Source organism: Prorops nasuta, unplaced genomic scaffold (assembly GCF_024137725.1).
Source record: "Prorops nasuta isolate Cenicafe-Biocafe unplaced genomic scaffold, Cenicafe_Pnas_1.2 PNAS00001, whole genome shotgun sequence".
Lineage (NCBI taxonomy): Eukaryota > Metazoa > Arthropoda > Insecta > Hymenoptera > Bethylidae > Prorops > Prorops nasuta.
Genome location: NW_027116798.1, coordinates 16634664 through 16648087, shown reverse-complemented (window position 1 = coordinate 16648087; position 13424 = coordinate 16634664). Strand labels below are relative to the sequence as shown.

Sequence of the window (13424 nt, the reverse complement as noted above, 5' to 3'; positions counted from 1 at the left end):
TAATAGTTAAACCCATTCTTCATATAGATTGTCCTAAAGAGCCCGCATTTTCGATAAAGCTTATGGTTTTTCAGCTATGAACGATTGAAGTTGCACGGCGCACAAATAGGGGAGACCTGGGACAATTGTAAAAAAAAGTGAATCTCATTTTTTTCCAAAGATCCTAGTAGTGTTAAAAATCTCAAAAAAATTGCAATACTTACTACATATGTCTAGAATGCAAATATATTTTTATTGAAGTGATATTTTAATTAATCCATACGCAAACAATGAATATAGTACCACGTGCAATTTGTTACAATCGACACCACACAGGGGTCAATTGTAACACACCGATTTTCAATTGTAAAATATGCGTAACTCCAATAGTGCATGGATAAAAAAGTAGTTGAAGATATTTCAATAAACGGAGTATGATATCTAAAGGTTAACATGCATGATACAATGAAATTTACTTGTAAAAAATCAAAATAACCACTATTGACTGTTTTATAAAAATAAAATTCTTTTTATGAAAATTATTTTTATTTCTTGTAACATTTGAACATTTATTTGATCAGAACGATGTTTATTGAAATATGTAATGAGTTATTGAAGACGTGATAGAAACATCTATGATTTTACTATTCAATTAGCATGGTACAATCGGCATCAATTTACTTGTTACAATTGACCCCACACGCTCCAAATTACTACGTAGTAAAATTTAGCCAAGATAATTTCATATTTAAAAATCGTTCGACATTGAAAAATTTACTCAAAGAAATTACGATTTCAGTCATGTATTGAATTTTAATATTTACATAATAGTATTTGAGCAATTCAGAGTTAAAGAGCAAGTGAAATAATTACAAAAGAGTGCCTAAAACTGATTTTATCATTTCTACGAACAGTGGCTTAGCATTGGCGGTCCTAAACTATTGCAATTACAGCGTCTTGTAGTGTTCAAGAAAGGTACTGAACGATTTTAAATTTCATTAATGTACGGAGCCACAAATTTGAATGTTACAATTGTCCCCGGTCTCCCCTACATATTTCTTCTCACGCGTAGATCAGCGGTTGCGCACGTCCATCTTCAATCGTTCATAGCTGAAAAACTTTAAGCTTTATCGAAAATGCGAGCTCTTTAGGACAATCTACATGATGAATGGCTTTAAATATTACTAGTCTCATCAAATTCTATTGAGAAATACAACTGTACTATTGTCTCGCGTATCGCCGTATGCCTTATATTTCAACCATTACGAAATCTTCTTTTCTACAATTTTATTTCAAAATGATAATTGCATTTTTAGCAATTTCATTATATCAGGAAGATGAAATGTTCTCAACATTATTTTAGCGGTATTAATATGGGTATAGCTACAGATAGGGGAACAGCGTAAATATGAGGAAAGCTTCGCAGTAAGTCTCGATGTTGGAGTGGGGGAACACGTTAGGGTGAGCCGCGAGAGGGGCGGAAGGCTAGCTTTCTTCCTAAAAATTTTTGGTTTTCGTCCACCTAAGAAACGCGGGACAATGGTACGGCTCTATTTCTCAACCGATTTCAATGTTTTTGGGCTTGTTAGAATCGTTAGGTCTGGCACCTCGTCATAAAGAAGCCCGATTTTTCGATTTGTTTTGTGATTAAATATTATTAATATGAATTTCTAAACAATTTGTTTTTTTTTCATTTTTTGGAAAATAAGGCTTTTTTATGACAAGGGGTGAGTCCTAACGGTTCCAACAAGCCCAAAATCATACAAATCGGTCGAAAAATAACGCAGAACAATTCTCCCTCGTTTTTTGTTCCTTAATGTTGGCTGCAGAGGGCTTGAGGGATCCCGTTAAGGCGCATTCTCAGCGATAATGCTCAACTTATTGCTTTATTTCCTCTTTCCGCAGGGACTCATATACAGGGTGTAATATTTAGGTAGGTCAATAATTTAAAGGGTTATTAGGGAGGTCATTTACACCAACTTTTGTTAATGAAGATAGGGTCGCTGAGCCCTGAATGAATTTCTACCAGCGTTAAAAAAAATATGGTAAAAAAATGATACGTCAAATTACGACGTTTTCAATACTTACAAGCCACTTTAGATTCATTTCCTTCTTAAAACAATAATATCTGGAGGGCAGACAATTTGAATATTTATTTTAACTTATAATTAATGTGGGTGTGTGTGTGGTAACCAGGCAAACGAAATACAGTGGTGAAATACTTTAGTGTAGTATGTGTTTAGGATTGCGCAAGTGACACCGGGTCTATGAAGATATTCTTGTTCTAAGAAGGAAATGAATCTAAAGTTGTTCGTAAGTATTGAAAACGTCTTAATTTGATGTATCATTTTTTTAACATAATTTTTTTTAAACGCTGGTAGAAACTCATTGAGAGCTCAGCGACCCTATATTCATTAACAAAAGTTGGTGTAAATGACCTCCCTAATAACCCTTTAAATTATTGACCTACCTCAATGTTACACCCTGTATATAGAAACAGCTTTTTATTAGGGCTTCCCCAAGCCGCTTCTCCTTATCTTAAGTCATCTAGGTTGCTCAGCATTGCCGTGTCTTACTTCCTAGGGTAACCTAGACTATTCTTCGTGAAACGCCGGCTATTTCATTCGTACTTCTGTCAGTCAACAGGATTGATCCTAGATGTTATCTGTACTCCACCCGTGAGTGTATCTCACGAACCCCGGTAATGTTGGGATTCAAATAATAATTGGTATCTGTGTCATTATATTTATATCGGTATATCGTATTGGTAACGAGGAGCTTTGATACAAACGCTATTAGACCTGACGGAGAAAACCACGTCTAGACGGTGAAAACGAACATCCTGTCGGTAAAGAAGGACAGGGGGAAGGGAGGGGCCAGACCCTTTTTCTTTTCCTACCTCATCTTTTCTCCACAACCCCCTATCCTAAAGTAATCAAGAGTCCACTTAAAACCACTAGTACCTTATTTACCTTTTCACTATATGCACGTTGATTGGCAAACTTTGATAATATAGTTGGAAGTAACTTATTTTACTTACTCAAAATGATAATGCTCCCTCGTTGAGTAATGTATTTATATAACAGAATTAAATTATTTGCATACATAACATTGTTACTTGTATTTCAATTTATTTCTGAGTTAAATAACTAAATTTTCAAACATGATAATTAGTATTTCTTAATAATTTATTTACAATTGTTTTGATTTAATAATTAAAACATGAAATATGTATGAGTATATTTGACATAAATTGGGACGACTAAAAAGTTAATATAGGTGCTTCTTCGTGGTCAAGAATATCTGAAAAAATAAGAAATTATTGTAAGAATAATTTATTAGATGTTTGAATAAGTTCTCGCCTTTTCCATTTCATATCATTAACCCTTTCGCTACGGCGGTCCTTGCCGCGGAGTGCCTTGCTTGGAATTGAATACCGTGCTAAGCCTTGAATATTGGGAGCCAAGACATTTGTCTCAAAATCAACTTTGTAATATTATGACGCTTACAATTGTTTGCAAATTGAAGAAATGGAGTTGATAGCATATGCTTTGATTTTTTATTTCCTTTCTGTAAGAGATGCGACGTTTTCTGGTGGGTGACAATAATCGCCCGTCGTGCCTATGCGGCGTTTTGTGACAGGTGACTATAGCCACTCGTAGTAGCGAATGGGTTAATAGAATTGCTTGTCATGGATATACGAATTTTCAAAGAACCCATCTGAAGGTTACTATGCGTCAAGTAAGATGCTCTGCAAACGTCATTACTTTGAAACCGATGTTAATCTCATTATAGCATTTTCGTGGCATCAGAAATTTCTCTTTTTGTACTACTAACGTCAGGTATTCAATAGACGAAAAAAAGTGTTTAAAAAATTGCTGCTATATTGTAATACAGCGCGATTAATCTATGCGTTAAAATAAATTATACTGTCCCTGTACCCACTTACAGTATGACCCACGCCAACTAATAGGCTTCAAGTGGAAAAAGCGACTTATCTTACCTCAATGGGTGCACCTGGAAAAAATATATCAGTGCCATTTCTGGGACCACTAGTTGACTGTCCGGTTTGCAAGTTTTTTAAAATTCTATTGAGCTTACGAAAAGCTTTCATACACTTGTGCTCATCCAATCAAAAATGTAAAACCGATTATAAATCGACCTTTGTTGGTATAATTGGGATGAACTAAAAAATCAGCCTATCAACCTGCAGAAAAGAACCTGCAGACGACTGAGGAAAAGACAAGAATCTACGGTAACGCCATAACTCTTGCATCTTTAATAACGTGCACTTTCACGTTGTCTACCCGGTTTTTGTGAAAGAAACCGTATCTTGTTAAATAAAATTTTTGTATATTTTAACAGCTCTCAGTTTAAACCATGAAAACGGCCGACCGAAACGCCGGCCGATGTGGCATTAATAATAATGTTATTTAGGCAGTACAGTGCAAAGTTCTTCCAGCACCTAACTGTCACAACAGTTTTCCATTCCCTGTATTCCATTTTTACATTTTCATTGTCTTTCTCCTTTAATATTAAAAGTATTGCGAGCATCGTTTCGTCTTTGTGGTGTGAGTCATTGCGTGTAAGGATAGAGAGATTTCAGAATAATAAACCGATTTCATTTTACGCTAACTCTGTAAGGACAGGACGGACATTTATTTTACATCATTTTGAGCACTAAATATATACAGGGTGTCCCTCGAACGATGGCCATACCAATACCATCGGATAGGGGATAAAAATCTAAGTAAACAAGTTCTAAAAACTTTTTTGTTAGCACCTTCAGTTAAAAAGCTACGTACAATTAAAGATTATCCATTATAGTAGGCTTGCTTAAAGAGGAAGATGGTTTTGGTCGCATTATAAGGCATAAAAAATGCTAAGATTCTGTCAATTAGAATAATAAGAAAATCACAAAGCCAAACATCCACTTGAACCTATGAAGTGGTTGAAGGCCGATCGGTAGTTTCGAGTGCGAGCGCCATAAAAACAATTTCGAGAAAAGCTATAAGCTAAGATTGAAACTTTTGCAAGTTTCATTTAAAAAATTAATTATGTATTATAGCGGATAATATATTCCGACCTTTCGGCGGCTAGTATTATCATATAAAAATGTATAGACATTATTTCCAAGGCTTTTCTATCCCGTTTACGGGGAGCTAAAATGTAACATATTAATTATATTTGTCGGACGCCAGGTCAGTTCTTGTGACCAAACTCTAGAAATCAATCCACACATATATTTGCTCGACTAGTCAGCCCCCGAAGGTAAAAAAGAGGGGCAGGATCAGGAAAATACTCCAGGATCGACTATGTTATGCTTTAACAAAGTTCTCATAGGTGTTGCTATAAATGAAAAGAAATAACTCATACGTTCTCGGGAATAAAATAACCGAAGCTTTACTCAACCAAAAGAAATAATCACACATAATAATTTATAAGCTCGGTATGTTTCTCTTTTCTTTTCAACCAATATAACGCGACACACCCATATCATATAAATTATCACACGAACATACTATATACAACCCGAGAAGAAGGGAGAATAGGAGTTCCTGGACGATCTCAAGCAGGTATCTCCTCAGCTGACGAGTACGGCCCGATGTCGGAGAAATGGTGAATCTCTACATATTTTGCCAAGTCCCGAAGGAGGCGACACACGAACCATGAGACCTCGGTCCAATGGGGAGGCACGCCATGGGCCACACGTTCTGGCTACGTCCTCCAGAAAGGCTCCGCCGGAGCGACGCTTGGATGGGTCCCATTTCAGGGTAACGGGCACCCCGAATACTTCCGATTCAGCATCGCAAGTCCCGATCCCGTCCCACAACCAATCGGACGTCTAGCACCAGACTCGAGAGAGGAGAACCTAAGGAGGAAGCATTTCGCTTTTACAGGGACTGGCGTCCTGAGCTCGCGGATGAATCTACGACCAACCGACGGTCCACGCATCATCAAAAATCAAACAAAATTATATAATAGGGGAATCAGCCATCCGGAACAAAAATCACTCTAAATATGCCCTTCAGTAATGAGATGCCTAGGGAGTGATACCCTGGCAAGGTCCAGAGTCCACCACCAATCCACCAGTCTCATCCGGAAAACCCACGGGTGAGAATTCCCCTCACCGCAATGCCTGTCGGGGAAAGATCGGGAAAATCGGCGGGAAGGCTCCAAACCTGCCGTGATACCTCCCCCCTCTTGGGCCGATCTACATCACCACCTCGTCAGCTGAGAGAGATAATTAAGAGGAGCTCTAACATTCTTCTCCCATCGGTCAGCACCGAATCTGGTCAGCCTCGCGTAAGCTCATTCGTAGGCACTTCGTCCACGCTTTCCTGTCTCCATCTGCTACTCTTGGATATTCCTCTGCTCTATCTCTCTCTTCGAGGTTTTACACGTACTAACAGCCATCCTATTTGCTACATCCGCTGCCTTCAGAGGTCCAGTCGGAAGAGAGCGAGTCCTTTAGGGCACTCTTCAGCTTCCGTACGATCTTCTATCAGACACATCCTCTCCTTTCAGAGGTTCAGTCGGAAGAGAGCGAGTCCTATCACAGGCAATCCTCAGCTTCCTTTCCTCGGGCCTTTCCACTCATCTTGGACTATCATCTATCATCAATTAATTCGGCGGTATTGGCCGATTAATATCACGTTTCGTAGTTGAGAAAACGTGATCGGTGAAGCTACCGACTCTGTCGTGTTAGCTATACTTTTCCACCTGAGCGAGGCTTGACTTTCTCGCACATACTATAGGTGATATAGTCCAGATAAGTCGCCCGGTATATTATCTTCTTCTAACTCCTTTTCCTTAAATTTGCAACCAGACGTTTTCCTTAAACAGCCTAATTTCTTCCTTACCGATGAATCCGGAACTGCCTTATCCATGCTTTACTCCAAAACGAACAAATCTCCTATCCTCCCCATTCCTCGACCGTAAACATTTTCTCTTTATTCCATTACTCAATCACACACAGACATTCACGCTAAACGAACTTACAGACTATATAACAACTAGTTAGAGCGCAATAAAGGCGCAGACTCAATACAATCATATTAATCGGGATTTAAAAGTAATGTCAAAAATCAAGGGCCAGTATACAGGGTGTAACGAAACGACCGCCTTTTCTCGTAACTGGAGGTTCGGGGTGACAAACTGAGTGCACGTGTAAAATTTCGTTCGAATCGTTCAAGAGGTTTAAAAGTTATTTCTATTTAAAAATCACCCTTTTTCAGTCCTTTTCGAACGACTTTAACTGCATAATGGAAAGTGGAGAAAGTGAAAAACAATTGATGAGCACCCAGCTAGAATGTAAAAATTATCGATCGCGTGCGGTAATACTTTTGCTATTTAATTCTTTAATCTGGCTATTAGATTAATTTTAAAAATAACAAAATCCTTTATATTACAATTCCAATTCAATTCAGTACAAGCATCATTGACTGATTTGATGGAAAGAGCGAGTTGACGCAATGTAAAGGAAAGTATCAAAAGCTAAGATATCGCGCGAGCGCAATGATAACTTAATAGACAATGCATGAGGGCATTCTCTTTCTACTAACGAAGCTAAAGGGAATGATTCAAAATCAATACATTGATGAAGGAGAAAACTTAAACTCACCCATTAAATGTTCTGCAAGTTCCTTTAAATCGAAGTTTTTGAAAAAGCTTCAAACTGGCTCCTCGATGATTTCCAGAAAGCACACTATCACTGATTTTGCATTTAAACACTTGTGAATTTAAACAAATTAGGTATTAACCTACGTTTCTTCAAAACACTGGAGAATTTGACACTTTTGAACTGTTTGAAGTAGGGTGATTAAGAGTGGTCGAAACGAATTATTGATTATTCTATCTCTCTGTGTCTCTCTTTTCAGCCTACTTCAAACAGTTCAAAAAGTGTCAAATTAACCAGTGTTTTGAAGAAACGTAAGTTAACACCTAATTTGATTAATTCGCGAGTTCTTAAATGCAAAATCAATGAAAGTGTGCATTCTGGAAATCATCGAGGAGCCAGTTTGAAGCTTTTTCAAAAACTTCGGTGTAAAGGAACTTGGAGAACAATAATAGGTAAGTTTAATTTTTTCTATCATCAATGAATTGATTTTAAATAATTCTTTTTACCTTCGTTTGTAGAAAGAAAATGCCTTGATGTGTTTCCTATTAAATTATCAGTGCAGTCGCGTGACATCTTAGCTTTTGATACTTTCCTTTTCATTCTATCTTCTCCCTCTTTCCATCAATTCAGTCAATGATACTTGTATTGAATTGATTTGGAATTGTAATGAAAAGGATTTTGCTATTTTTAAAATTAATCTAATAGCCAAATTAATGAAATAAATAGCAAATGTATTATCGCGCGCGATCGATAATTTTTACATTCTAGTGGGGTGTTCGTCAATTGTTTTTTCACTTTCTCCATTTTATTATGCACAGTTAAAGTCGTTCGAAAAGGACCGAAAAAGGGTGAGTTTTAAATGGAAATAACTTTTATACCCCTTGAACGATTCGAACAAAATTTTACACGTGCATTTGGATGGTCACCCCGAACCTCCAGTTACGAGAAAAGGCGGTCGTTTCGTTACACCCTGTATGCATGGGGAAGGGTAAAAAGGCACAGCTTTTCAGCCTGTTATTACTGTAGTAAGGCCTTCTAGGCTAGAATCACTCGATTACAAAGGGGATCCTAAAATTCACAATAGAATATATTTTTGAATTGTGTGTATTTCTACGATGAAAATGAGTCCAATCGCAATATAATTACGTGAATTCTCGAGTTAATTATAAGTTTTAATTAATTAATAGTATCGCTAAAAATAGTTGTAATTATGTCACGTTTGGATTCATTCTCATTGTAAAAATACGTAGAATTCTATAATGTACATTATTAATTTGTTAAACAAAAATTGCAAAAATTTCAATCTTAGCTTATAGCTTCTCTCGAAAGTGTTTGTTTTTATTATTTTTATGGCGCTTGCACTCGAAACTACCAATCGGCCTTCAACCACTTCATAGGCTGAGGTGAATGTTTGGCTTTGTGTTTTTCTTAGTATTTTGTAACGAAGTTCCCCGTTATATATACGAGGTACCGAATAAAAAGTATAAAAGCTACCGAACAGTGGATATTATTAATCCCTACGTTACCGACTCGTGAGATAGGCTCACGAGTGGAGTATAGCTAACGTCAAGGATAGACCCCGTTGACAGGCAAAGGCCCGGATGAAAAGACCGGCGCTCCAGTAAACGATGTCCAGGTTACCCTGAGAAATAAGGCAGGGCCATGCCAAACAACCCAGGCAACCTGAGATAAGGAAAAGCGGCCTCGGGGAGTCCTAAAAAGAATGACCGTGTCTATAAGTCCTCACGAAGAGGGGAGATAGAACATCGGGTCTGGCTTGAACGCTAGTTACGCGCTTCAAGCAGGCTGCGCGAATGTCGTGCGCAGACTGCCATAACAGGCAGTCGGAAAGCGACCATGGGACTGTGCTGATGTGTCCGTGCGTGCTGATGAGCGCGTGACGCGGCACTCAGCCAGCCATGGGTCCGTTCGCGTACGTGAGGCGTGTGCTATAGGCCAGACTGCACGTACGTCATGACTGGATACCGGCCAATATATCCATAGTGGGTTGTGCAGGGGCGTAGTTAGCCCGTTGGAATGTGTCCCGGTGCCCTCCGTAATTCCATAGGATTGCGCTATAGCTGGACGGGCCGCGAACATTGCCTCCTTGGTGGTCCGCTCCTGGCAAATTCTATGCTTGGCAATGATACCGCACGTTCCCGCACTCCTCACCATCACCTGTGTGTGGGTGGTGAGAGATAAATGTATGCCCCTCAGCCGATAGGTCTGCGAGGCTCGGACTTCCGCAAGGAACCCTCCCCTCTCTCCACGACCTAGCATACTGAGCGACCCTGGCTACCGCTACCGTCCAAATGCATGGCCGCAGGGCCGTATAAGATGCATAGAAAATGGAGTCGAAAGACTCAAATGATACCGTAGGGTTGTTAGCCACCCAAGTGACCAACTGGCGCCCTGATACCGATAAATAAGGACGGGCGAAGGAAATGGGAAAACCCATAGTGTGAGTGGCCCCTCACACTGACGGGAATAACGTCACAATTTTAATTCACAGAATCTTAACATTTTTAGCTTTATAATGCGGCTAATACAATCTTTTTCTTTAAGACCGGCTATTATAATCGAGAATCTTTAATTGCAAATAACTTTTTAACCAATAGTGCTAGCCAAACAGTTTTTAGAATTTTTTGCTTAAAATTTTGTACCCTACCCGTTGGTTTTGTCATGGCCATCGTTCATGGGACACCCGTATACAGGGGTTTTTTCCTAACAGCGGAGTATAGGAGATTCGAGTTAGTTGGCTATAGCACTCAGAATGATGTAATATGAGAGCGCTGATTAGTCAATATTGTGTACCGCCATCAGATAAGAGGCCGTTACCAATAGCTGGATACAAATAATGAAATCCATCCGACATTTTGGTGTGTTGAAGTGATTACCTGCTAATCGTAGTAGAAAGAGGTGTAAAATGGAGATATGTCAAAAAGTTGAGTTTACTAAAGTAAAAGTTGAAAATAAAAAATGGAAAGGGAGAGAGAGAGTACGAATATTCTTAGTTTTCATTCATTACTATCAATTGTTACTTTAATAACCTCACCTTTTTTTCATGAGCAGATTCAATGAATGTCAATATACGCATAGAAGTAATGATGTGCGTAATCAGCAAATAGGGTCAGTGGTGAAGATGCCTTATCTAAACGAAGCTGCCTATATATTTATGAAAAACTGAGACCCATAGTAGAGGATGGTTTCATAATCATTCTAACATCAATGGTCATCTTCTCAGATACTATTAGGCATGGTGCTGAAAGTCATTTACCTGACGAAAGGATACTTTAATAATAATAACTTTGCAGCTAAAAATAAGATATGTCCTGATACACTGAAAAAATTAGTCCATGAAGAAATGGTGGATTAGCCGATTTCACGACGTTATATTCAGATACGGCCAGAAAGTTGGGAAATAACGCTTACTAATGATAGACAACAATTTGTGACATGATATTTTTCTTTGACTTATGAGAAGAAAGTACTAAACTCCAGATGAAACAGCGAGAACTTATTCAAAGTACTGTTTAATCCTTATGTACACACTCAGCAGTTTATGTAACCATCTCGCAATATATTTACTTGCTCTTCATATGATAATTAAGATATAGATCGAACTGCACAAATCCAATTCACTATATGTTTTAGAGGTTAATTAAAAGTTGTTCTTTTCATAATTTAACATAAAATATCAAAGCTTTTTGTTTCAATATATTATGGCACTTTCAGAAATTTTCCTTGAAAGGTTTCAACATTTTTAAATTAAAATGGGAATTATGATTATTTTCAGAATTGCAAAATACTTAAATTATGTATAATATCTTGGTTCATTTATATAGGGTGTAACAGCAATGACGTTTTTAATTTTAACCACATATTCTTGGAGCTAAACTGAGTAGAAAATTCCTATACTATAAGGTCCGGAAATCACCATTGCAGAGATAAATCAAACTTCAATCGATGAATTAGGGCTTTGATTCAACGGAAAAATTACTTTACTCTCACATACTTTGACAGTTTCCCTTCAAAAAACAAAAGAATTATGTACTTCTCCGTCGTTTCGTATTGTCCTATACGCACACACACACGCACGCAACTACCCCGATTAATAATATTACCTTCTAATGTCTTACATTCCTGATCCTGGTGCTAATGAAATCAATTTTCTGCCTATTTTTAAAAGGATCCTCGACAGCACCCATTTAGTTGAGAATTCTGGGTAATGATACGGCATTATTTGTAGAATAATTTTCAAGTCGTTTTATCTTTTCGGCGACGCGACATATGAACTGTTCTAAGGTAGTCAACAAATAAGTATTATATTAAAAAAGCTATTATAAAAGTTTCTTTTCTGTTTTTAAAAATCTTACTGTTTTATCAGATAGAGCAGTTTGCTGTGTACATCACTGGAAGATCAAAATAGAAATAGATTTTCAAGTAAGGTCATAGTCTTCTCTGGAAATTTCAATCTAAGTGGAGAGCTTGAAAGATCCCTTTACGAATAAATAAGCCTTTTTTCATTTTGGGAAAGAACAATTCACAAAATTAAGAATATATTTTTCTTCATGTCGTAGATTGTCTATAGTTTTTGCCTTTTTGCATAGTGTTTGCCTAAATGGACTAGCCAGTAAAATTAGCCAATTGCTAGGTCAAATTCTAGTTTATAGTGACTATAAGTTGATATGGTCACCAAAATGAAATATTTTATAATTCATCAAGCAAATCGTAATAAAGCGAAGAGAAAAACATAAGCATTTACTAACTTATTTCTGAAATCTTTTCTTACCTAAGAGCGTGCAAAGACTGAATAATAATCTACAAGATTAACAAAAAAATATTCTTAATTTTTTAGCTTGTTCCTTCATAAAATGAAAAAAGGTTTATTTATTCATATAGGGATCTTTCAAGTTCTGTACTTATAAGCCGAAATTTCGAGACAAGACTATGGCTTTACTTGAAAACCATTTTTCAAGTCATTTTGCTCTTCCAATGATGCAGCAAACTACTCTATCCGATAAAACAGTGAGATTTCCAAAAACAGAAAAAAATAAAATTTCTTATAATTGCTTTTTTTATATAATACTTGTATCTTGATTACCTTAGAGCAGTTCATATGTCGGGTCACCGAAAAGATAAAACGACTTCCAAATTAATTTACGAATAACGCCGCGTATTATTCTCCAGACTATTCAACTAAATGCGTGCTATGGAGGGTCCATTTAATAATAACCAGAAAATAAATTTCATTAGCACCAGGATCAGGATTGTAAGACATTGGGGGGTAATATTAGTAATCGGCGTAGTTGCGTACGCGCGTGTGTGTATGCGTGTACAAGAAGTCGGAACGACAGAGAAATACCAACTTCTTTTGATTGTTGAGGGGGAACTGGCAACGAAAGTAAGGGTAAAGTAATTTTTCCGTTGAATCAAAGCCCTGACTTATCGGCTTAAAATTGATTTATCTCAGCAATGATGCTTTTACGGATGTCGTAGTATAGGGCTTTTATACTTAGTTTATATTCTCCAGAATATATGGTTAAAATTAAAAACATCATTGCTATTACACCCTGTATACAGGGTATAATGAAGCGACCGTATTTTCTCTTAACCCATTAACGTCCAAAATGTCAAAATTTCTTGCACGTTTTCAAAGTGATTTTTTCCTATGTAATTGGCGTTGAAAAAATTCTTGAACCACATATTCTGATGTAAAATTGCATGCTCTTTCAGAATCCGTTGCCAGAATCATGATAAAACTCACAGGAAAAGAGATATGCTCGATTGAAACATAAAAAACACCTAAATTTTCGAAAAAAAA

The 13424-nt window shown here is 37.3% G+C and overlaps 1 protein-coding gene across 1 annotated transcript in view; it reads right to left on the bottom strand.

Moving 5' to 3' along the window:
* Positions 1-3166: 3166 nt before the first annotated feature.
* Positions 3167-13424, bottom strand: part of LOC136774074 (uncharacterized protein KIAA0930 homolog) — a 449327-nt gene continuing 439069 nt past the window's right edge. The window contains exon 8 of the mRNA XM_066728154.1: positions 3167-3282. Coding sequence (XP_066584251.1) covers positions 3242-3282 — 41 coding nt within the window. The 3' untranslated portion in view covers positions 3167-3241. The remainder of the gene's footprint in view (positions 3283-13424) is intronic.